Source organism: Hippoglossus stenolepis, chromosome 17, assembly GCF_022539355.2.
Source record: "Hippoglossus stenolepis isolate QCI-W04-F060 chromosome 17, HSTE1.2, whole genome shotgun sequence".
NCBI classification, from domain to species: Eukaryota; Metazoa; Chordata; class Actinopteri; order Pleuronectiformes; family Pleuronectidae; genus Hippoglossus; species Hippoglossus stenolepis.
The window spans coordinates 6,168,361-6,192,280 of NC_061499.1; the positions used below are offsets into that span (position 1 = coordinate 6,168,361).

At 42.7% G+C, this 23,920-nt stretch overlaps 4 protein-coding genes across 5 annotated transcripts; 1 reads left to right on the forward strand and 3 right to left on the reverse strand.

Annotated features, from left to right (window-relative positions):
- Positions 1-386: 386 nt before the first annotated feature.
- limd1b (LIM domains containing 1b) lies at positions 387-2,397 on the reverse strand. The gene is made up of 7 exons (XM_035183051.1): positions 2,240-2,397; positions 1,973-2,074; positions 1,348-1,415; positions 1,173-1,238; positions 962-1,092; positions 745-796; positions 387-604 (listed from the first exon to the last, which is right to left on the reverse strand). Exons 1-7 carry the CDS (start codon positions 2,271-2,273, stop codon positions 521-523), a joined length of 537 nt encoding a protein of 178 aa, XP_035038942.1. The 5' UTR covers positions 2,274-2,397; the 3' UTR covers positions 387-520.
- A 2,100-nt stretch (positions 2,398-4,497) lies between these two features.
- cdcp1b (CUB domain containing protein 1b) lies at positions 4,498-16,448 on the forward strand. 2 transcript variants are annotated; one of them, XM_035183458.2, is made up of 14 exons: positions 4,498-4,732; positions 4,881-4,974; positions 7,267-7,491; positions 7,609-7,944; positions 8,225-8,440; positions 9,059-9,409; positions 10,055-10,270; positions 10,843-11,196; positions 11,766-12,125; positions 12,760-12,954; positions 13,084-13,440; positions 13,772-14,128; positions 14,225-14,306; positions 15,018-16,448. In XM_035183458.2, the coding sequence occupies exons 2-14, from the start codon at positions 4,911-4,913 to the stop codon at positions 15,520-15,522; spliced, it is 3,618 nt and encodes a 1,205-aa protein (XP_035039349.2). In that variant the 5' UTR covers positions 4,498-4,732; positions 4,881-4,910; the 3' UTR covers positions 15,523-16,448. The 2 variants fall into 2 exon arrangements, with proteins under 2 accessions (XP_035039349.2, XP_047200217.1); XM_047344261.1 differs by having other exon boundaries at positions 4,498-4,678.
- Positions 16,449-17,522: 1,074 nt separating this feature from the next.
- On the reverse strand, positions 17,523-20,017 carry LOC118125237 (tetranectin). The gene is made up of 3 exons (XM_035183654.2): positions 19,811-20,017; positions 19,538-19,636; positions 17,523-18,698 (listed from the first exon to the last, which is right to left on the reverse strand). The coding sequence occupies exons 1-3, from the start codon at positions 19,896-19,898 to the stop codon at positions 18,292-18,294; spliced, it is 594 nt and encodes a 197-aa protein (XP_035039545.1). The 5' UTR covers positions 19,899-20,017; the 3' UTR covers positions 17,523-18,291.
- Positions 20,018-21,272: 1,255 nt separating this feature from the next.
- exosc7 (exosome component 7) lies at positions 21,273-23,909 on the reverse strand. The gene is made up of 8 exons (XM_035182400.2): positions 23,752-23,909; positions 23,489-23,590; positions 23,168-23,262; positions 22,390-22,555; positions 22,205-22,275; positions 21,965-22,088; positions 21,730-21,885; positions 21,273-21,440 (listed from the first exon to the last, which is right to left on the reverse strand). The coding sequence occupies exons 1-8, from the start codon at positions 23,806-23,808 to the stop codon at positions 21,336-21,338; spliced, it is 876 nt and encodes a 291-aa protein (XP_035038291.1). The 5' UTR covers positions 23,809-23,909; the 3' UTR covers positions 21,273-21,335.
- Between the last annotated feature and the right edge of the window lie 11 nt (positions 23,910-23,920).

Consider the following 23,920-nt stretch of genomic DNA (forward strand, 5'->3'; position numbering starts at 1 on the left):
TCAAATAAAGCCTGAGCTAAAACTTTCCTGTCCCACTTTGATCTAAGCGTCGTTATTTAGTGTCGAGGAGCAGAACGTGTGTGACTCCATCTGCAGAACCGCCGCCATGTAATGTGTGCACAGCTATTTCAGCTTTATCGACCTAACACTGATACAGTCGAGTCAAAGAATTTGATTTATAGATCTGTAGAAGTAGAGTTGTGCATTATTTGTATTTAAATAGGAAAAACAAGCAACAGTGTTTGACCACAAGGTGTCAGAAAAGATCACATTTAGTTACAGACAACATCTTATAAACAATGTGAATATAGATAGATAGATAGATCGATAGATAGATAGATAGATAGATAGATAGATAAAGAAATAAAGTGCACACAAGAGTTTGGGTCTTTTTTCTGGGGATTTTTTATTGCAGACCACAAATGGTGTAACCACTTACTGAGGAATGAACTCATAAATAAACTATATACATGTACAAACAAAGAGCAGCAGGGAGATGTGCGTCAGCCGGATTCTGTCCTTAGATGAGGCTCACGTCACCACTGTAACACTCGACATGGTAACTTCTGCTTAGTGACACCACTCTTACAGACTCTGTAGACCCCTGAAATAAAACACAACACATGGAGGGAAACTGTTTTTAAAAACTGTCCAAAAGTTAATATGTGAATTTTTTTTTTTTTAAATCTTCCATTTATCAAACAAAGGCACAAATGTATGAATTTGAATGTAGCTGCAGCTCACCTCAGTTGGCAGTATCGGTGTTCTGCAGGCGGCACAGCAGGGGGCCCGGAGCCTGAAACCACAGAGGAGTCTCAATATAAAGTGACAGAAACTGAGAAGTGAGGTCACTTGTGGGTGTGACGTATCTCGTCTGACAGGCTTTTGATAAAAATCTCTTCTTTGGAGTGTGAATCAAAGGCTTGGGGCCCATTGTGTAGAGCCAGGGTAAGAAGGTCACCTGTGGTAGTCGCTGACACAGTAAACCCGGCTGTCTGCGTCCACAGAGAAGGGCTGACCCTCCAGGCTCCGGCTGCAGACCACGCAGCGGAAGCAGGACGGATGGTAGGACCTCCCACGGGCCTGCAGGACCTGAGCGTGCAAGACGAGCTCTTCTTTTACTCACTGTCACGTGCACTCACACAAACTGTAGTGAATAAAATCCAACTTACCATATTATCCATGATTAAAGACCCACAGCTGTTACACACCTCTGGGGCCGGATGAACTCCTGAGTACTACGGTAAATAACAATATTTGTAGATTTGCTGAAGTTTTTCTAAACGTGGATTCAAATTGTCACTTAATAACCAACTTTACAGCCATGATTAAAAAGTAGGTACTCACCAAAAAGTCATTTTCACAGTAGATTCCTCCCGACACTGTGTAGAATGGTTGGCCACTCAGCTTTTTACCTGAACATGGAACAAAGCACAGGGAAGAAGCTGAATGCAGGGAAATCTCTCATTTCCCGTAATGTGACATTTGATATCTGACAAATCACTTTAAACACTAAATATACTGTGACACATTTAACGTTACATTCTATCAGTAGTTTTAATAGTTGATCTTGAATGATGTTTAATTTTGTAAACCTGGAGAATTCAACATTTACTGATATTTCAGCTGTGGAAGGGTCTAGACAATAAACATAAAAGCATCAAAAGTGAAAATGTTTATCAAAAGTCTGAATGTCTTGAAAACAAACATGTCTTTGTTCACATTATCTCCACAAAACCTTTGAGGAAAATGACTCAGTGTCACATGCAGGAAAATGACTGATCCTGGTTCAGTTTTTAAGTTTATTTGAGACAAGCTTTTCACAACAAACCCGGCTTTTCTGAGCCAACTTGATGAAACCGCTCTCCGATGAAGCAGATTATCAATAAAAACATTCTTGTATTTTTAGTTGTGAATATTCAAAGTTACAGTTTTTTTGGTAAGTGTAAGATCAGACACTGAGAGGACTCACTGCAAACGCTGCAGGTGAAACATGTGTCGTGGAATAAATGTCCCATCGCCCGGCAGCCTCTCCCTGCTCCGTACACTGCTTTACTGCATCTTGTACAACTTCCTGTACACAAAAACACGACAAAAAGAAAGACACACAACAACATGATTACTATGGTCCACTTCATTCACTGGAAACAAACTGACAACACACTCACACACACGTGCTGATCAATGATCTGTCTTCAACCTACAGAGGGTTGAAATATCCAGTATATTTCTGCCTTACCAAAGTAAAGACTGGTTCTGTAGCTGGGGTCCATCTCCTGCAGGATTTGCCTCAGCTGTCCTGTCCTGCTGGAGGCTGCAGTATGACTGTGTGGGGGTCTAATTTTATGTGACAGCTGTAAGGGGAGCTCCCATCTCAGTTTATGGGTGTTCGGTGCTTTTGGTCTCAAGTGGGGCGACGAGTCTTCAGACGCTCTGACTCCTCCGAGGCCGAGCAGGCGTCAACCGATATATTTCACTTGGTTCACACGTGGAACCTGCGTAGAAATCCTGGGCAGTTTCTTATTAAGGTTATTGTCATCGTCTTGTCACTTATTTACTCTCCGCAAATGATGACAAATGATGTAAAATAAAACTTTGAACTCATTTTCAAAAGACTGATAATAGGTGACGGGATATGAGATAATGTTTCTGAAATGAGTGACAGTGAATCACACCTGCATTTTTAACATCTGGAGGTCAGCATGTAAAGTGAAACTAAATGAGTAACTGGCTGCTGTAGGTTTTTCTGCTTTTTTCCAAACCATTTCCTGCTCCAGTGAATGTTATACTGTAAAAAACACACTGGACTTTGATTGAGCCTCACTGCTGAACTTTTCATTTCGATCAGGGTCCAGAAGCTGTTGAATCATTAGCGGTGAGCGGACGACTGCGGCTGCTGCTGCTGTGCTTCACTCAAATCTACATTTAGAAACTTCTCGAGGCCATAAATTATATTTTACCTTTATGTTTATTATTCTAATAAAAATGCTGCTGATCCAGTTTATGTATATTTGCTGCCCTCACCTGGACTGTTCCTCGTTTCACAGCTGCAGTACCTCCTGACCTAAAAACCAGACCCGCCCAGATATCAGTCATGTTGGTATTTGTGTTAACCGACTGTGCCAAGAGAGCGGGGATGATGTAACCGAACAATTCATAGAGTCTGTTTTTTTCTAGTCTAAATTCCTCCGCTAATTTTACATTAGCCCTGCTTTTATATACTGTATGTCCCATATTTTTCTTTATAAGGAATGAGGAAGGCATTAAGCGACGCCTGACTTTCACATTCTTACACCTTTCCACTTCAACCTATCACAACCCAGTTTAAAATAATACAAAAGCGACGTATAATACATGGACAGCTCAGGGTTAAAAGTGCCGTATCGGTTTTAAAACTTGTCGTGACCTCTCGGCGGCAAATGTTTGGCCTTCGTGGACCGACAGTAACGTGGGAGGGGAGGGGGGGGATGTGTGACAGCTGCCGATTCTCCACTGAGCTCCTTTGTTGAGACACAGTGTGTGAAGCCGTCTAACTTCACCACAACAGCCACTCTGCATGCTGCCAGACTGGTTCAGCCAAAACCTCTCTGTGTCACCACTGTGTGACCGTAAAGGTGTGTGAGTGTGTGTGTGTGAGTGTGTGTATGTGTGTGTGTTTGTGTTTGTTTGGGGGATTAAAGAGCTTTTATACAAATACAAAGATTAAGACAAATGAGAGAATTCTAACTTTTTTTCTTCTTTTTATGTTTCGTGGCTTAAATTTAAGATTTAGATGAGAACACCTTAAAGTTGAACTGAGGCTACACGGGGTTAAACTGAGGTTAATCTGGGTTTTGGCCGTTTGTCGTTTTAAACATTGTGTTGATTGTGTAATTTGTGACGAAGAGCAAATAAGTGTTTTAAAAAAAGTGAGCACATGTGGGTGTTTGTAAGTGGTCGTGCCCTCAGGTATGTTTCTGAGCAGGAATGTCTTGTGTCATGAGGCGTGTGGAGGCAGGAGGGAGCCTCTTCTTCACAGGAGTGTTATTCACGAAGTCTGCGATCAAACACAAACACACACACAATCACAAATATTGTCATCATCATTTTTCAAAAGCAGAGAACTTCCTGCCAGCGTGACACAACCTGAGATTTTTAACATTAACAGTAAACTTGTGATATTGGATTTAACCTTATTCTCTGCTTTTTATCTCCACATCATTTATTTGGGTTTTAATCATGCATATAACACTGTAAACTTAAGTTAGAGAGAAACTTCTGCTTGGAGCTGTGTTACCACACCCTCTCCTGCCTCATTGTGGGGACACACAGCCCCATGCCAACAATCCCTGGCATGTCTGGGTCTTAAAGGACAAATTATATATATATGTATTTATGTTTTTAATGGTGCAAATAATACAATAACCTTAACGTAGTCACACACAGATACACTTCTGCTTTAAGCTCAGTTTCCACACCCTCCTCTGCCTCCTTTTGGGGATACTCAGCCCCATGCCAACAATCCTTGGCATGTTTGGGTCCTAAATAGGGCAGTCATTGTGGCGCACAGTCACACAAGGACTCCTCTTTACCCCACAAGTCCATATTCTGTGAGTGTGTGTGTGTGTGTGTGTTAGTCCTGCAGGCTCAGGGGCACCTCGGCAGGACCTGATCCTCCACACTCGTCAAGTTTGGACAGGTAACCGTAAACCACCTATAAGGTCCACGCCCTCCGTCGCGCCGTTGCGCACAGGTAATGTGGAACAGGAAGTGGCTGCTGTCAACCCCGTCGCTGCTGTTGTGGATTGAAATGCAGCGGAGTGTTTGAGACTTAAAAGAGCTGCTTTTGGTTTTGCTTTTATTATTTTTACACCGTTTGGATTCTCTTTTTTAAAAAACAGGAGGAAGATCCTCATTTCTGTCAGGAGAAGATGCGGCTCCGTGAGACGCGCGCGTTGCTGGGACTTTTGGTTTGGACAGTGTTCGGGTCCTCAGGTGAGAAAACGCAGGGAAATATTCCCTCTCGGGCAACAAGCAGATGTTCCTCTAATGTTTGGTGAAGCTTCGTTGCTTGTTTGAGTTTAAAATGTCAGAATAAAAGTAGGAAAACATCCTCAGGAAACATCCCGGACTTCTCTTGACAACATTGTGCCAAATGGGTCGAGCTGTGATCCTCTGTTCGTTGGGTTCAGACGTGCTCAGGTGTGGGAGAACGCAGAGATGCACTCGTGGGGAACTGTGTGGGTGTAGCTGTGTGGGTGTGAACGCGCAGCAGAGGCACCATTACATGTGATTGATTGATTGATTGACAGGGGAGATGAGAAATGACTGCAGCACATTTCATCAGCCCGAGCCTTGACTTCTAGACCTCCATTTTCAAACTGTTTATGAGGCATTTATGGAGCTTCCTGGAGGCATGAATTCATCACAGCGTCATTAATGATTGACCAAGCAATCTGCTGCTGAGCTCTGAATCATATTATTAAGCTCTGCTGCTTTGTTCTCCCCATGACTTCATCCATTTCTGTTCCCAGCAGCCTGGTGGAGCCATAAACATCTGTGCAAATGTTCTCTATTGGTGTTAAATATGATCCTTCTGAACTCTGTGATGTCCCCAAAACACTGACTGTTTGCTGTCACGTCGAGAAGAACGTCAGCACACGTTCCCTGTAAATGCTGCAGATTTGTTCTGTGCTGCTTTCGAGCTTTCACAATGTCAGGCGGACGGTTTCTCATATCTTAACACACACTCGTCTGTGAGTGACTCCAAACTGCAGAGACATTTAGATGAATGCAAAGTGGCCTGAAGCTCACACCGTGGAGTCCTTTAGGTTATAAATTTGATTTACATCCTGTAGACTGTGACGTCTACAGTCCCATCAGGTAATAATCCACACAGCCGTAATAGAGGAAAGACTTGTAGAAGATTATGTGACCGGTCTGTGGAACATTAATCTCAGTGATGAAATACAGAACAATGAGAGGAAGTAGATTTGTTTATGTTGGTATGTAGGTTTTTTTGTTTGTGTGCTTGTAGCTGTGCAGGTCTGTAATACAGCCAGTGTGTTTGTACTCAAGCCTATTTGCTAAGCAAATGTGTATGCAGGTTTATATATTCATGTTGTTCCTAATTTTTTGTATATATTAAGAGATCATTAAGCATCGTTAACATTAGGGCTGCGATCAACCATTATTTTCATGATCGATTAGTCTGTCGAGTGTTTTCTTGATTAATCGATTAGTTACTTGGTTCAGAAAATGTCATAAAATGTGTGTTTGTGTTTCCCGAGCCACAGGATGACCTCCTCTAATGATATATAAAATAATATATATGGCCAGAGCAACTACATATATAGACATATACAGAAAAAGAACATGTGGATAACATTGAATCAGAGCCCGTCAGTTAGTTTTTAACTGTGACCATGATAACTAGGCTATTGATTATTGATTGCTATTTATTTTATGATTAAAATATTAACTGGGCGATGAACTTAAATGACCTTAAACCTACTTTTAAAATGTCTGTTCTGCAATTTTTGGTTCTTTCCAGCCGACAAATACTTTGAAAACTGATTAACATCTATGTGCATTGAGTTGTTGGTGTATCAGTCTAGTTTCACAGGAAATACTTTGATATGACAGTGTAAACGGATCAGGCTCCATATCAACAGAAGTTTGTGGTCAGCACAGGATAATGTGATATCACAGAAAGTTAGTAATGAGTTTCACGCTCTGCTTGAGCTCCTGTCATTAATCTGAGTTCATATGACAACATATATATATGACAACAATGAGAATCTCATTAATTGGCTCTGGTCCGTCACCACAGTACATGAGGATAGGTGTGTCTGGGACCTCTGTGTTTACTCAAGCATCAGACTGTGTGTGTTTGGTTCCTTTTGTCCTTCTCGAACTGATGCTGTACCTTAGATTAACATCTGCTTTGTGTGAACTCGCTTCTCTGGTTCCTTCCTCCTCTCTGATATAAGATATCATCACGATACTTTAATGACTTAACAGTTAGTCCTCTCAGATTCAGCTCTGCAGGTCATTCAGCTAATTTGAATGATATTTTTATGAGATAGTGTAATGAGCCTGTTGGAGTGTATGATTGTGCAATATCCAAAAAGACTGATGTCTAAACACGAGAATCTGTCGAAGCATGCACTCAGACATTCTACTGTGCAGCTGAAACAGGACGACACTGGTCATAAAGATCCTTTCTCTCATTTTACTTTGTTAATATGTTTTTAATTTCTTTCACCGTCTGACCTGTGTCCTCAGAGTGCCTGCAGACGGTGGTCCGGTCCGGCAATGGCTCGTCGGTGACGGTGTCCACCGAGCTGCCTCTGGATCAGTGTGCCGTGTGCACGGTCAGCGGAGTGAATGACACAGAGACTTCCTGCCACCCCTCTTTCACTCTGGTACCCGAGGAGGAGGTCAAGCTGCTGTTCAACTGCTCGCAGCCGATAGAGCAGTCTTACACTGTCACGGTAACCCGGGCCATCGGTGAGTGTTTTTAATTTGAAATATACAGAAATGACGCCTCATCAAATCATAAGTTATAGAATATTTAATCCTCAAACCAACCTGTGATACTTTTCCTTGACTTTAATTGTAATCCAGAATGTACTAAAGACGCCTGCAGCCCAGCGACGGTAGAAACTCAACCCATCCTCACAGAGTTCAGCAGAATCTTCATCTGGGAGCTGAAGGCCCCCGAGAAGACGGTGGTGAGTCTGAACATCCTCGGGGATGGACTGAAGGAGACGTCCCAACCGTGCACTGATGGATTTCAGTACTTGGTGGCCACGTCCAAAACAGACAGCAAGAGTCAGACTCAGTACTGTCGAGGCGGATCGGTGACTCGTCTGGATCTGCCCAGTGAAGCCGTCGTGTCTCTGACAGTTCAACCAAAGGCTCAGGTGGAATCTGTGTTTCAGGCGTCTGCTGGACCGTTAAGTAAGAAACGTTTACTTAATACACACTCTTTATTTTATTACAATGATGTTTTTAGTTGGAGCTGTTCAAACGTACCCAAGATATAATGGTCACTTAATATTTGCCGCTAAACATGAACGAATTGTGGTTATGTGCACCACACATACACACACATCACTAAATATACTGTAGCTCCAAACTTTTTCGATACGTTTCTAATGGTGTATTCAGCCCGCTGTAGGAAATCCCTTTTGAAATTAGCTCACACTTTGTCCTCCTCCTCCTCCTCCTCCTCCTCCAGAGGGCCGAACGATGGTCGTGAGCGTCGATCCCAGCACCACTGCCGTCGTCAGCCGGGATCCGGGCGAACCGGAGTGTGAAGTTTGCACCGTTGATGGTTCTGCTCCGAACTGCAGCCCGACAGAGAAGACGCTGACCAACGTGGACAAACTCTCGCTGGAGTTCAGCTGCCCCAAACCCCAGGAAATGTACAGTGTGAAGATGGAGAAGAAGATAGGTGAGAGCTTTGGACACGTTATACAATTTATTTCATCTGCCAGCAAAAAATGGGCTTGATGCTCGTAAAATAACTGTACATGTATGGAAGACAAAGACATAACTTACTTATCAATAAATATATAAATTTATAATATGGTCAATTAGTAAAAAATATATAAAAGTTAGATAAATTAATTCCTAGATTATTATAATAAACAACAATAATATAATAATGTATTGCAATGTAAATAAATTACAACTTAAATCTGTAATTGAATAAATAAATATTGATCATTCATATGTATACAACACTGTTTACTCAATTTCTACTAGTTCTACTATAAATTCAAAATTTTAATTTCATTTCTGTATTTTCTGTTATATACAGAAATATACAAATATTGAAACAAATAAAATCTGAAATGTGGAAATACAGAAATAGAAATTGTAGGAATATATGTATGTATTTATTAGCTCAATACATTTATTTGTGATTTTTTTTTTTTGGGGATGCAACCTAAGATTCCTTTAATTATTACCTAATCTGCCAATTATCTTCTTGATTTAAAAAATTCTGGTTTTGTAAAATGTGAGAAAAGAAAAGTGTCAACCATTTTCTCTCTGTTTCTTGACTCAGAATGCACACAGACGTCCTGCGCTCCTGCGGCAGGAGACGTGGATCCCAGCCTCTTCGTGGATTTCAAAAGATCCATAACGTGGGACATCAAAGTCCCAGAGAGAACCGTGATATCTTTGGATTTCACCGGTGCTGGACTGAAGGCGATTTCCGGAGCAGAAAGCTGTAAAGATGGCTACCAGTACTCTGTGAGTACAACCAAAGGTGACGGAAGCATCAAAGATCAAAGCTTCTGCAGGGGCGGGACGGTGTCTCACCTGGATCTGCTCGGAGCCACGACGGTGACGGTCGAGGTGCCCAAAGAAGGAGAAGTGGAGCAGAAGGTTTTCAGTGTTAAAGCAACACCAAGAGGCAAGAGGCTTTTCCAGATCTTTGCACACACACACACACACACACACACACACACACACACACACACACACACACACACACACACACACACACACACACACACACACACACACACACACACACACACACACACACACCCATTCAATTTATTTGAATAGTGCCAAATCACAACATACTGTATCTCAAGGTACTTTACCACTACACTACTACACTACCACTACTTTATGTACAATACTATTATACTGAATTATTAGTCTATGGTTCAGACAAGAAAGAAAGAGAATGAGCTATAAGTGTTATTTTATCAAACTAAAAATGTAAAAATGTCTTTTACATAATTATATCACAAATATGGTTCATTAATCATATTGATATAATTTTTAATTAAGTTGTGTAAATCTCTTACAGTCACTGTTGGGTAACCAAATGCTAAAACTTATAGACTAGTTTTAGTTTATTTTACAAAGCCAGTGATCAACTTGAGAGAAAAAATGTGAAGTTACAGAGAAGCCTTATACTGACGTGAAACATTAAAGTGAAGTGTAGTATTTTGATACAAAATTTCTCATTTTACTTGAGAAGCCATTGTTCTCAGAATGTCTGGGCTCTTGGGTGTGATCAGTTTCTTATCGTGTTTCTCTTCAGGCAGCAGAATAATGTCCGTGACCCCTGACCCCAAAACCATCATCCTCATCACCAGGGTGTCAGACGAGCCCGACTGCAGCGTGTGTGTGGACAAGGCTCCTGAGCAGAAATGCAACCCGAGGCATCTGAGAATCGTAGACCCTCGCAACACGTCCGTGGAGTTTACCTGTCCTCGCCCTCAGGATGTGTTCAGGGTGGAGATCAACAGAGAAATTGGTACGAATATCAGATTATGGCCATTATGGATATTTATGTTGTTCAAAAAAATATGTTTCATTGGGATTCTCACAAGTGCTTCTCGGCCACTTTGCAAAATGTATGATCGACAAATTAAAAATAGACAAGTCTGTAATATACTGTGGTCTTTAAACACAAGTATAACTCTCATCCAACCAGCGGAGAAATACAGTGGAATGAATATTTTTTTTAAAACAATGAAATCAACGAAGACCGAAATATCAGAGCCATCTTGTTATGACCGTCAATGTATGTATTTTTTCTGGAGATTCTCTGGATTTTAAAGTTTACCTTCCATTTAAAACATTTTCAAAGTCCTCATAATTAAAAGAATAAGCACGTAATGTTCTTGATGATGTTTTTCCTGCACAAACCCCCAAACTAAGTGAGTTTGTTACAAGTTTTCAGTCTAGTTAACAATAAAAATGAAAATGGTTTGGTTTTTATACTAATTTTTATGCCTTGACAACGCAGCAATTTGAGTCTCTGTCGACACAAAACTCTTTGAAAACCTGAATCCCCGTCTCTTCCTCTAACTCTATGATCCCCAGACTGCACAGAGACGTCCTGCTCCGGTGACATCGTCCAGGCCGAGTCGTCGCTGTTCCCCGACTTCAACCGCACCTTCACCTGGGACATGAAAGTCGTCGCCACTCGGGCTTTTCAACTGGACTTCCCGGAGACGGGAATGCGACAGATTCCCAACAAGGAGGCGTGTCCGGACGGTCACACGTACACTCTTATCACGTACCTGCGTGGGGTGACAACCGTTGGGACCTTTTGCAAAGGGGGAACTGTGACCACCATCCTGGCTCGCTACAAGGGCCGAGTGTCTCTGGAGGTGGCCGGGGACACGAAGCTCGACCCTGTTGACTTCAAACTCAGAGTTGGACCAGAGACCAACAGTAAGTTGGCGAGTTTTTGGTCACGATAAACATTTGGTCCATCGCACAATGGATTGGAAGACACCCCTTTAGAATATAGAAATCGTATAGTAACAATTAGAACTATAAACATCAGTTATAGCTTTGTATATACTTCTTTGTAATGTCCTGTTATTTACCCTATTGTCATTGATACAAATGGGGTGGACAAAATAATAAAAACACTTCGACAGCACATCAAACATCATCTTATGAAACCCAGCTGCCCTTTTCTTCTGCTAGTCCGACACACCATCAAATCTCAGCTGGCCACGTAAAGATCATCACTTCTTATATAAACTTTAAACAATATTGTCAACAAAATCACATGTTTCCTCTCCAGATAAATGCCTTTTTTATTTAGTCTTGACATCAAGACCCTTTCAATCTCAGCAATCATTGCTTCTCTTAATTATTATTACTGATATTTTTACTTTTACTATTTTTCTTTACAGGCTGTAAATACCATATAGTTGCATGTCAAAGCGTAAGAGATAAACCGTATATGTGCGTGTTTCTAACCATCACATTGTCTCCTTGTTTCCCTCCAGTGACTGCCATAATGAAGGTCAATCTACCACGAGGTGTATCAGACACAGACTTCATGGCAGCCAACTATCCCGCTAATTTCCCCGATGACCAGCAGATGCAGTGGAACTTCACGGTGCCCGGCATGCACAACTACACCGTGCATTTTCGGAACCACACGGCACCGGAGTGTCTCAGCAAAAAAGTGGAGGTGGAGTACAAGAAAGAGGACAAGAAGGGGAAGACGCTGACTCTGACGGACGCTCAGCCGGCGCATCAGCAGGGCAACTTCAACATGGTGCTGAAGAACTGTCAAACCAACCAGACGCTGCAAGGACTCACCCTGAACTACACAGTTTCTGTGATGAGGAGTGGTCATCCAGGTACGGTGTTCAAACTTCACAGCTGGATGTGGTAAAAACAGAAATGTGGTCATTTGATGTGGATCTTGAGCGACCATAGACGGCCGGGGTTCAATTTAGACAGTGTTAGAAATTCGGGATCAAATTCTCCCAGTGTGACCGCTATCGTACGTTTAAGAACATGTTTACATGCACTGTAGCAACCATGTCACTTTAAATCCACAAATACAAAAATCTGATTTCGACCTTGACCTCCAACCTTATTGTGAACTCGTGTCTTACTTATTGTGTTTTCAGTTTTGATCGAACTTTGGATTATTTAATCATTTTAAATACGACGATGCATCACTCTGTAAAGTTACCACTTCCTTCTTCCAGCTGCTTCTTTCACTGTCTGTAAGCTGGTTACCTAAATGCATGCTGGTTACCCAAAGTCACTTTTTCAATAACAATATAACTTTGTTTCACTGAGTAGATCCAAACAGACTAAATGTTCCATTCAATGAGCCATAATTAGGAAGGGATGTGTATGTGAATTTCTAATGGTGCATTTTACAAAAGGCGATTCCACATTTTAGATGTTGTAGGATCTATGATAAAACTGTCTTGAGACATGATGTTGATGAATGTCGTCTGTGCTGCGTTTCCCTCTCAGTTCTGTGCACCGTGGATCTGACCAGTCGACGAGTGTCCCTGCAGATAGAGAAAGTTGGTTCTGATCCGTACTGTGAGATGAGCATCGGCTCCAAGGTTGAAAAGAAGATAAACGTGGCTGCAGGCACAAAGGCCAGTCTGTCCTTCCTCGACTGTCCCAATGAAGAAGTGCGCCTGACTGCCAGTGAAGTCATCGGTACAATTCTTATTATTTCTTTATATATAGCTAGACGATTTTTTTTAAGAATGGTTCATCCTTGTATTTGTTGCCTAAACTGATCCTTTACATTGAAAACCCTAATATTCTCAATCTCTTTTAAAACAGGCTGCGAGAATGTGTCGTCGTGCTCTTCGATTCGCCTCGGTTTGCCCAAACTGGTTTCCTGTCTACCGATGCCCCTCCACAGCTTCACCTGGCACATCGACGTCCCTCAGGACGGCACAGTGAACCTGGTGTCGCCCAAGGGGGGCTTCCAGCAGTCCCTGCCGGCCCAGAGGTGTAATGGGCAAGTCTTATTTAACGTGGCAGAGAGGGACGGGTATTCGCTCGGAGATTTCTGCTTTACTGGAATCATCCAGAAAATCCAGGCGAACGCCAACGTCTCCATCACGGCTACGGCCAAAGACTTCAGCATGTTCAGGGGGCCTTTTCCGAACGTCAGCTTCAGTCAGGAGATCCCAGGTAAAACGAGGAATGTGCTGTAGCTAATGATTATTTTACTTGTTTAAAAAATACCTGTGGGTTTGGGACTTCAGGTCAAACTAAAATGTAGTACATGCAAATACTTTTGAGCAAATAATAAGCAGATGAATCTATAATGAAAATAAAATTGGTTGTAATGTGCCGTCATTTTGATCTGGAATAAGCCGTGGAAAATATGTTCTATCTGTTTTACTTTGAAATTCCACTCAGGGGCACTGTTGCACTGCAAATGCTGGAGACACACTCTGAATGTATTGACCAGCAGCGACTCACACTTCTGAGACTCAGCATGTTTCCGCTCTTCTTTCAGAGACCTTTATTTACAGAATCAGCCCTAAGCCGAACACTCCCACCCTGCTGGCCACCCCCAACTGGCCCCAGGGTATGAAGCCGTCCTCCACCATGTCCTGGATCGTCACCCTGCCGAGCCAGTACCAGGCGCACTTGCAGTTTGTCAACGTCAGCCAGCCCAAGTGCCTCGACCGGCACACCGCCATGACGGTGAAGATGCTGGGCTACGAGGAGGAGATCATGAGCCGCAGGGAGGACGAGCAGGCGGAGGACAAGCTGCTGGTGCCGCAGAGTTTCTATCTCAACATGTCCAACTGCATACCGGAGGAGGGACACTTTGCTGCAGTCACCAAAATCGTCCTGCAGAAGAAGACCAGTAAGAAAGCACTAGTCTCAGCCTTTGTAGTGCTTTCTAAAAAAAATACTTACTTTAAAAACTAAACAAATAATGTTTTTCTTAATCCCGCCACAGATCTGCTGGCCATCCTCCTCGGGATAGCAGGAGCCCTTTTGCTTGTGCTGATAGTGCTGGCTGTGGTCTGTGTCGTCACAAAGTGAGTACACCAGAATTATAAAAAATTATAATATCAACAACTTTGATTTATTCAGCGTCTACCGAGGTACCTGAGGCCGCTTCACAGAGTTAGAAAAGGGGAATAAAGATAAAAACAAACCGAGGACAGGAAAATATGAGTGGAAATGTTTGCTGTGAAGAAAGTAGTGGTCAAAAACCAGAGGGTTCAGAGGGTAATGATTTCTGACGTGGTCAGATTTAGTAAGTTTTATAATATGTGGGTCCGTATTTAACAAACTATTAGAAATCCCATTCTGCGCACAAGTACAAAATAAATGAACGAATCCTCCACTTTGACTTTTAAGCACTTTTGAAGCTCATTATCATTGACTATGATGAGTTTGTTGATGATGAATTATTATTTGTTTTCACTGACGAACCTCGTCTCTCAACAGTGGAATTTCCACTTCAGTCAAGTTTTCATTTGTTTGTTTGTTTCCATTTTATCCAGATTATAATCGTCTTTCTTTTAATAAGCTTTCTTTGATCAATTGTTGACATATTATATTTTATTAGATATTTTACTACATTTTGTCAGTTTTGAGTCTTTATTCTTAAGTCTGATGAAGACTGGGTCCTTGTTTCTAAGCAGGTCGACGCTGTCTTAGATAAAATGATATTTATTTGTATTCTGGCAGCATTCTCAAGCTCTCTCTCATCGATTCTGCTCTGCATCATCTTTTCAAAACAGGAAAAAGAAACAACAAAGAATGAACAAAGAATCCTCCATCTACATCGCCAAGGGGAATGTCTTCCGCCCGGGTGACCGTCATTTCACCAAAAACCGCTCTGACAACGAGTCCCACGTCTACGCCTCCATCGACGAGTCGATGATTTACGGACATCTCCTGGGCGACACCAGCTACGCCGACAGCATGCAGGACCACTTCAACGGGATGCCGGTGGACTCCTATCAGACCTTTACGGGCCCCAGTGATGGACAGCTGCCGGTAATCAATGAACCGGATCCCGAGCCCCAGATGGACCAGTACAAGACGTTCCTGGACCCCTCCGAGTCTTTCATCCCGTCCCGTCCGCGCACCCCCATCACCCGGGAGGACAGCCTCGGCTTCCAGGACCGCAGGATGGTGGACAACGAGCTGTACACGTTCAAGAGCACCGGGGACATGAACACCATCCGGCTCTCTGCTGTTGACCTGGAGCCGGAGCCGTCGATACTTGAGGATTCCTTGTAGTGGGTCACAACTGGCGCTGGGTGATGGACGGCTGTTACTCCGTACCTCTGGCCTGTGCTGATGTGAATGTCCATGTCTCCATCACACACAGTGGACCCGAGCTCGATTTACGTTTTTAATGTGACGCTCGTCGTCTTCGTCGGTTAATTTCTTAAGCTTCAGGAGCAGAAGCTGTGATCGTCTTCTTTGAAGAACAACATTTTGGGAGATACTTTTGCTTTCCTGCAGAGTTCGGCAAGAGCACGGATTCCAACCTCATGTCTGTGAAGTAAATATGACTAGTACTAGCTTAGCTTAGCTTAGCATAAAGGCTGGAAACAGGACAACAGCTTGACTGGTTCTACTTGAACTCACTCACCCACCAGCACCTTTTTATATCTCGTTTACTTTTACTCCGTGCAGCGACTTGTTCATCATGAGGGTAATATCGATGTTCTCCGAATTTTCAGCAGGAAAGCGAAACACTTATATTTCGCAAAATGTCAAACTGTTCCTTTTAAAGTTTGATTTGTTTAGTTTTATTAAATCTCTGACTGTAGCTGTGTCTCCAGTCGGGGGCCGCATCCTTCGGAGGCTGCACTTGAAGGCGGATTGCGTCCAAGCAGTGTGACGAGGCTGTCCCATTGCAGAGGCTCCTCCCAATGCAGCCTTCCATCCCTGAGAAGCAAAGCCTCCAGTGGGTGAATCCTTCGCAGGACTCATTGTCGCTTCATTTTTTTCAAAGCAGACCTTTCATTTTGGTTCGGCCCACCAAGGAGGAGGATGCAGCCCCTGAATTGATACACAGCCCATGTGACGTGGACTCAGGAGCAGGAATGTGTTTCTAAATGTGTTTTTTTATAATGTTTGATAGTCTCTTTTAAATATTTTTGTCTTTACTTGTAAATACTGCTGTTTCTTTTGCAATAAATTCTTGCTAAATAGCTTGTTGGGGAAGCACTTCTCTTCTTGGGGGTAATGGGAGCCATCACACTTCTGGACACTGAGAACAATTTCAACCACAGGAACTCCAGCCATGAACAACAGGTGGAAGGAGGGTGTGGAAGAGACGACTGCAGAGCTGCAGCCAGTGTTTACTGTGGAGAAGAAGTGTTTCACTGGAAACAACACACCCAGACGCCATGTTCACATAGTTGCATCACATTTCTCGTAGCTGTAAGTGTGAAGAGTCTGCGTTTGTCTTTCAGTTCTGAGCCTTTGAGACTTTAGGGTGCGACGTATTCAGTGTTAAATCATATTCTGCAGGGGATAATTCTGTACAATTATTATTCAGTCTTCGAATAAGTGAAGGAGCGGTGAAGTACCTGACTCCATTTAAATAGATTTGATTTTGTTCAGTTTTCAGGCACACGTCGTTGAAATTAAACACTTTTATTCTGCAGGTCCTTTGTCGAGCTGCTCCTGACACTTTGAATAATAATCTAGTAATTATTAAGAATTTATTATTTCCTCACTTCCTCATTTAAGACTGAATAACAACATCAGGGGTCAACAGGAGCGCCCCCCTATGGTCACATCATAGCATGCATATAAAGATGGACGACATATCAGCTCTCCATAAAGTGTCTTGATCACCCCCTGGTGGCTGTCTGCAGCATAGATTATGAATCCTGCCTCCTCCCTGTCAGTGGATGGGACATGGACCCAATTTAAAAAGTGCATGTCATAAATATTTTTCTCCAAGATGGTTTCTGATTTTCTCCAGGCTGGTACCAAATGCCAGGCAACCAGTGAAGGGTTCACAATAACTCCTGTATCTCAAGCTCTTTGCAGTTCACACACAGTTTTTTGTTTGAATCAACCGAACCAGATTCATCATGTTAATTTGTGAGTTTTCTACTCAGCAGACGTGACCATTGCACAGAGCTGTTTCCAGTGTTTCTGCCAAGTGGAAAACTAAAGCAGAGGAAACTGTCGCCTGGTTGTTGGCTGCAGCTTCATATTTGCTTCATATCCTCTCATATAAAAACTCGACAAGAAAACACAAAGTGACAATAGAGGAACATTCTTTTGTATTTTATTGATTGTTTTCTTCAGCTTATATCAGGCTTGACATTATAGGAGACTACAAAAACTAGCAAGCTGAAATAATCTTAAAAGAATTCTCAATTAAGGTGTTTGTTTTCTTTATGCGTCTTATATATTATTCTGGCTCCATGTGCGTCTTGTCGGGAAACTACAGTAGTTATTATTTGTGAAGGGAGGCCTGAGTTTAAACCAGCGGTTCTCTACCAGTGAGTTGAGGAGCGTTTTGTAATAGAGATGTGGAAAAGTGAAGTTACACCCAGTTTTTTATGACTGTGAAAGGTGCCAGCACCTTCACACAACTCTTATTGCTGGAACATTTGTATTTTGAATCATGGACATCTAACAGCCTGCTTATGTTTTTATATAATTGGAGGAAATAAAATTTGTGTACATATTCTTTTTAAACAAATGATAGAAGATGCAAAATTACTGATGCCTTGGAAATAAGACAATGTCCCATAATTTCTTTCTTACTCTCGACTGAACTTTTTGGGTTTCCTTGGTTTTACTGTGGCCACGGAGAAAGCTGCAAATTACACATCACCGGGTCTATTTTGTGAGAAATAACCACTTCATGACTTTTTTCCATTTGAATTTGGTTTCAGGTGAAAAACCAGCTGAGAACCACTGGCTTAAAAACTCCTTTAAACTTTTAAAAGTAGCAGGCAAAGTGGCGTTGCAGCAAGAGTACACAGACAAAGCAGCTATGAGCATGCGGAGTCACTGATGCGATAAATGTGTTCAAACAATGTTGAACTGGCAGACAGACGCCTTCTCGTCACGACAGTTCTCGTCAGACCACTTCCCACGGGCGGCCCCGGACAGGCTGGCACAGTTCTGGGACTTGCCGCCATCCGGCTGAGGGGACCGGGAGTTGGAGGTGTCCCAGTTTTTGTATGTGATGCTGGAGGCGGTCTGGTCCATCCAGGTGCCCTCGGTGATCATGTCGTTGACGCCCAGCCAGATCTGCTCGTCCGGGCCGATGCTTTGGCGGACGTAATCTCTGAGCTGGTCGTTCTCGTCGCTGGATGTGGGCGTGCCGAGGACTCCGCCCATGGCGTTGCAGTCTTCGCTGGCGGTGTGATAGCCCTTCTTCACGGGGTCAGCTAAGAAACACTTGCCATGGAACTTTATGCCTTTCAAACAGACTAAAGAGGGACATACAAGAAAGTCATGTAAAAATAAACTGTGATTCAGTGTCACCTTTAATTTTTTCTCTAGCGATGATACTAGTGCTCTGTTTTCTGCTGGATATAATTTAGTGTTCTGCCCTGGAGAGCAGACCAAGGTTTGCCATCTGTCTTCCACATTAAGAGATGTGGTTCAAACGCTACACATGTATCCCATCTGTCTTTATTTTGAAAAGAAGCAGAGCTCAGTCTGTTGGATACAACTTGGAAAAATATCTGTGGTGTTATTGATGTAGCTCATGTCATGATATTAAAGGATTTAACAATTTAAACCATGTCTCTTTTTTATGACTTGAATGTGCCCACAATCTGTAATCTCGACATTATTATTATCCACCTTGAGCTAATTAGTATAACTTAACTTTTAGAACAGATGTGATCACACAGTCATGATTGGACCAAAACAGTCATGTGACACATGCAGTTGGAATAAAATAGGTTAAATGATAATAATGAATAAATGAAACTAATATACAGGAACTTTCCCAGGTTGGTCCACTGGATTGCAATATGTCTGCAGGTTTTTAAAAAGGCCAGGTGTGAAGCGCTGCTGCACCAGCAGATACATTATGTTGATATTTACTTATGCTAACTGCTAAAAACACTATGCTATGACAGTTTAAATGAATATAGGCTCTAATCCACTTATGCCTCTGCCTATTAAAAGAAATTGCACATGTTAAGCATTACTGATTTTCATGCAGTTGTGCACTTTGCCTGATTAGGAGTCCACCTTGGTTATCGATCAGACTAACACCACTGTTAGTATTCATCAGGACCTTCATGTCTCCGTGTACCTGTCTGCAGGGCCTGTTGCTCCTTCAGGTGGTTGAGCTCCTCGAAAATGTCGTTGATCTGTTTCTGCAGCTTCTCGATGGCAGAATCATTTGTTGCTTCTGAGTCCAACAGCAGCAGAGACACAAGAACATTCATATCAGTTGTGCATAAAAAACACCTCATAGAGTAAAAGGAAAATCAAGAAAATTCAATTTGACAGCAGAATCTCAACCAGCCCATAACAAGCTTCATAGGCTTCATAGGCTCTGAAGAATAGGCTCTGAAGAATCTACCTTTTTTCACCGGCTTCTTCCTCTGCTGCAGCGAGCAGTTCACCAGCAGAAGAACTCCCAGCAGCACGCACACTCCTCTGAGCTCCATGATCAGACCTGTTGAATGAAACTGTTCCGACGTGGACGTCTGCAATTTATCTCTCTCTCCCTCAGTCTCTCTCTCTCTCTCCTTCTTACACCCTCCCTCTCATACCTCAGAACAGGGGGAAATACTCCAGTCCAAAACTGTCTTTTGCAGGAATAACAATTCAACCTCAGGAGCCTTAAAGGATGGTGTGTGTGTGTGTGTGTGTGTGTGTGTGTGTGTGTGTGGTTGTGGGTGTGGTCCAGGTATTACTCATGTTGTAAGGACCTAAATCTGTTTACACAGTCCCATTATGGGGACCTGTGTTCCTTATGGTGCCACAAAAACAGCCCCAACGTAAATTATTACATTTTCAGACGAATACATATTTCAAGGTTAGAGTTAGGTTCGGTTTAGGTTTAGTTTAAGGTTAGGGTTTTGCAAGTAGTAACTATGTGTGTGAGTGCTCCAGGTATTACTCATGTTGTGGGGACCTAAATCTATTTACACAGTCACCTAATGGGGGCTTGTCTTCAGACAACCAGACCCCATAACATAAATGATTAAATTTAAGCTGAAGATACATTTTTACGGTTAGGTTTAGGTTCGGGGTTATGTAAGTATTAACTGTGTGTGTGTGTGTCTCATCTGACTCCAGACACTTAACCAGAGCCAGGTGAGGCCTGTAGGTGGAGCCAGGCAGACAGGGCGAGACCGTGTGGAAAAGGTTAGGACATAACCTGGTGCAGCTTTCATCAAAGTGTATGAAACAGAAATAAACACTGACTCATCTGTTACATAAAAGCCTCAATAACCCAGGTACAGTTTATTTTTGCCTTAAAAAGAAAGAATAAGACTTTCTTTCCTAAAAAACGGCCAAGAGGTGCTTTGAAAGCTCGGAGTTACCGGCCTCATTCGGAAAGAATGTGATTTCCAGGTGTTTTTGGCTGCAGTGAAGCACTGAAATCAAAAGTTCTTCAATCATTACATTTGAAACATCTCATCATTTCATGATTCCTTCTATGAAGAATTTGTATCTTTTAGTTTCAAACTCTGCAATGAGAGCTCAGGCCATAAATATGAATTTGCCTGGGAGCTGTTTGCTGCACAACAACAGGCTGCGTGGAAACGGTCCAGTCACATCTGGTGTTTCCGTGAAGACTTCAGCTTCACACAATCCTCCACCGACACGTGGCAAAGACAGAAGGACGCACAGAGGCTGGACTTTTACTGTGAACTGCAGCTTAACTGATCACTTATCAGTGATAGTAAAATCAATTAGGAGTTGCTGCCTAACGTAATGTAAATCCCATCTTTTTGTGTTTATTAAAAACATTAACACCACACTGCATTGTCTCCATTCTCCACGTTTCAGCAAATACAAAAACAAGCAGACTCTACAAATTAAAAGTTTTATTAGAAAACTACGTTTACATGTACACACATCATGTAGATACAGTCCTAACCGAGGAAGCCGACTTTCTGCTTCTTCTTTCCCAAACTCTCCTCCTGCCGCAGCAGCTTCATGAGCGGAGCATGAAGAGCTTTACCGACCCGTTTACCGGCCTGGAGACAGAAAAAAAAAAACGTATTCATGCACAATCAGATAAAAAAAAACATTTACATTTAGAAAATAATCAATACTCTGACATTTTGGTAAATATACTTCATGCATATTAAAGATGCATCAACAGCTTCACCCGTCTGACACAATAACCTGGTTATTAGCTCAAGGTCGACTCTCGCTGCTTTTGTCATAGTAACGATTTATAATAATAGAAAAACAGCACATTATGCTAATGTGGCAGCTGTGGAGGGAGAGGGCCAGATGGTGGAGGAGGACGGCCGGACTCACCTGTGTCATTTCAAAGATGCTCTCTGGATCCAAGCTGCCTCCGCCCACCTTCCTCGTGCAGGTGACCGTGCCCTTGTGTGTGACCGAGATGATGAGGCTCGCCACCGAGCACGCCTTCTCCTGCAGCGTTGCGTCCACCACGTGTCTGTGGCCCACCTGCACATAAACAGTGTGTACGTGTCATCGTTTGTGCGATCGTGGGCTTTATAAATAGAGTACCAGTCAGTGAGCTCACCTTGCACAAGGTCACGATACAGGGGACGTTTTCTACATTCAGTCTCATGCAGTCATACGGGTCGTCCGACAGCTCAATTTCCTTTGCCCCCTCCTCATCTGCGGAAATGTGCACTTTGGGAATTCTGTCGGTAATGAGGTCAGAAGACTTTTTTTATAACTGAACAATATAACAGCTGTGAGAGATCTTAGGCTTAACAATCCAGACTTAAAACAAACAGCAGAATGACACTTTACTTACTTTGTGTTGAAGAGCGCTGCTTTGATCGCTATTGAAATGGCATCGTACAAGTTTCCATCGCACTGCAGGAGCTGTAGAAACATACAGGAGTGAAATATTATGAATCAAATAAGCAGTTCTAGGAGCAAAAATCCTACAAAACTCCTTAAAATGTGGACAGACGATGGCAATGTGCGACCACCCACCAGCACGTCCACGTAGAGCACCCAGCAGTGTTCTCCTGCACTGATACACAGACTCTTAAGGTCCACACTGTGTTTGTTGTTGAACACTTTGTAGAGAGTGTTGCTCAGCTCCGTCCCCAGCTCGTCGCCTCCTCTGCCCTCAAATTCGGGGGTTGCATTGGCCGAACTAGCGAAGGAAGGAGAAAACAAGACAATAAACATGCGCTGTAACAGAATGTCTATCCGTCTGTGTTTCTATTCTTTCTTGAGTTAGTGGGAAAGAGGTGAGGAAGAATATGAAGGGAGAGCAGAGACTGACTGAGCCTACTACACCTCTCCACATGCATGTTGAAAGTTGATTGTGTTACATTACACAGGGAACAGACTATACAACTCTTCCTAGTGGCAGGGAATCAATTAAACACTACTAAACCTGTTCACCTAAAATTACAATTATATTAATTAGGACAAATGTCATTTTGATACAGTAATTGGGTTGACATGGATGTGTTGAAGACCAAACATTTCACAGTTTTTTATCTTCTTTCCCATAACACTGAGGGATTTGTTCCAGATCAGATGGGAAAAGACCAGGTGACTGAGTTCGAAAAAAAATACCTGTGGTGTGCTATTAAAATCCCATTTTATTGAATATATATGTGTATATATCTAATGGATGGTAAATGGAAAATTGAAGTGATGAAAGGAAGATTAAAGTTAATACATTCAAAAGTTAATTAATTTGAAAACTAAATCTCACTTGATTCTTGTAACTCATGACTTTATGCACCACACCTACCAGTCAACAAAGAACTCCAAGTAACCTTCATTAGGTACCAGGGGCCTCGGTTTGCCAATGTCCGCCTTAATCCCAACCAGCACTGCAGTGTGGCCCTGACGGAGACACAACACGAAATCAAAGACTATCAGTCAGTCAGCGAAAATACACACAACAAAAGGGAAGACACAATTACAATGTGCTAGTTGTGTGCACAAGAAACGAGTCAGAGCCTGTTTTAGTTTAAAGAGAAAATTAAATGAATGTTGGACTTGAGCTGCAGATGCTGAGATACTGTGTGTGTGTGTGTGTGTGTGTGCGTGCGTGTGTGTGTGTGTATACCAGTGTGACTTTAGCAGATCCGTCGGTGTTGGACACCACGTCAGTCTCTATCTCCACGTGTCTGTAGTCCTCACAGCCTCGTCCATCCACCCTCAGATCATCCTGACGGTCAAAGGATCAACATGTCAACAACAACAACACTGGCTCTGTTAGCAACGTGCGGACGCAGCTCGCCTTCCGGCGTCGTACGGCGCAACCCACAGCTCCACAGGGACACTATCTCGGGTGGAGAGTTAGATACCGACGTGTGAAAGCAAACTCACCCGTATTCCGTGTAAAATGTAGACTTTCTCCGCCTCACTGACTCTTACAGTCGCCATAATGCTGTGAAAACCACCGGCGGCCGTGTGTGTGTGTGTGTGTGGGGGGGTCGCTTTTCTTCTACGTCATAAAAAGACGACGGCAAGAAAAAGAATCACTCTCGCTTGTTTT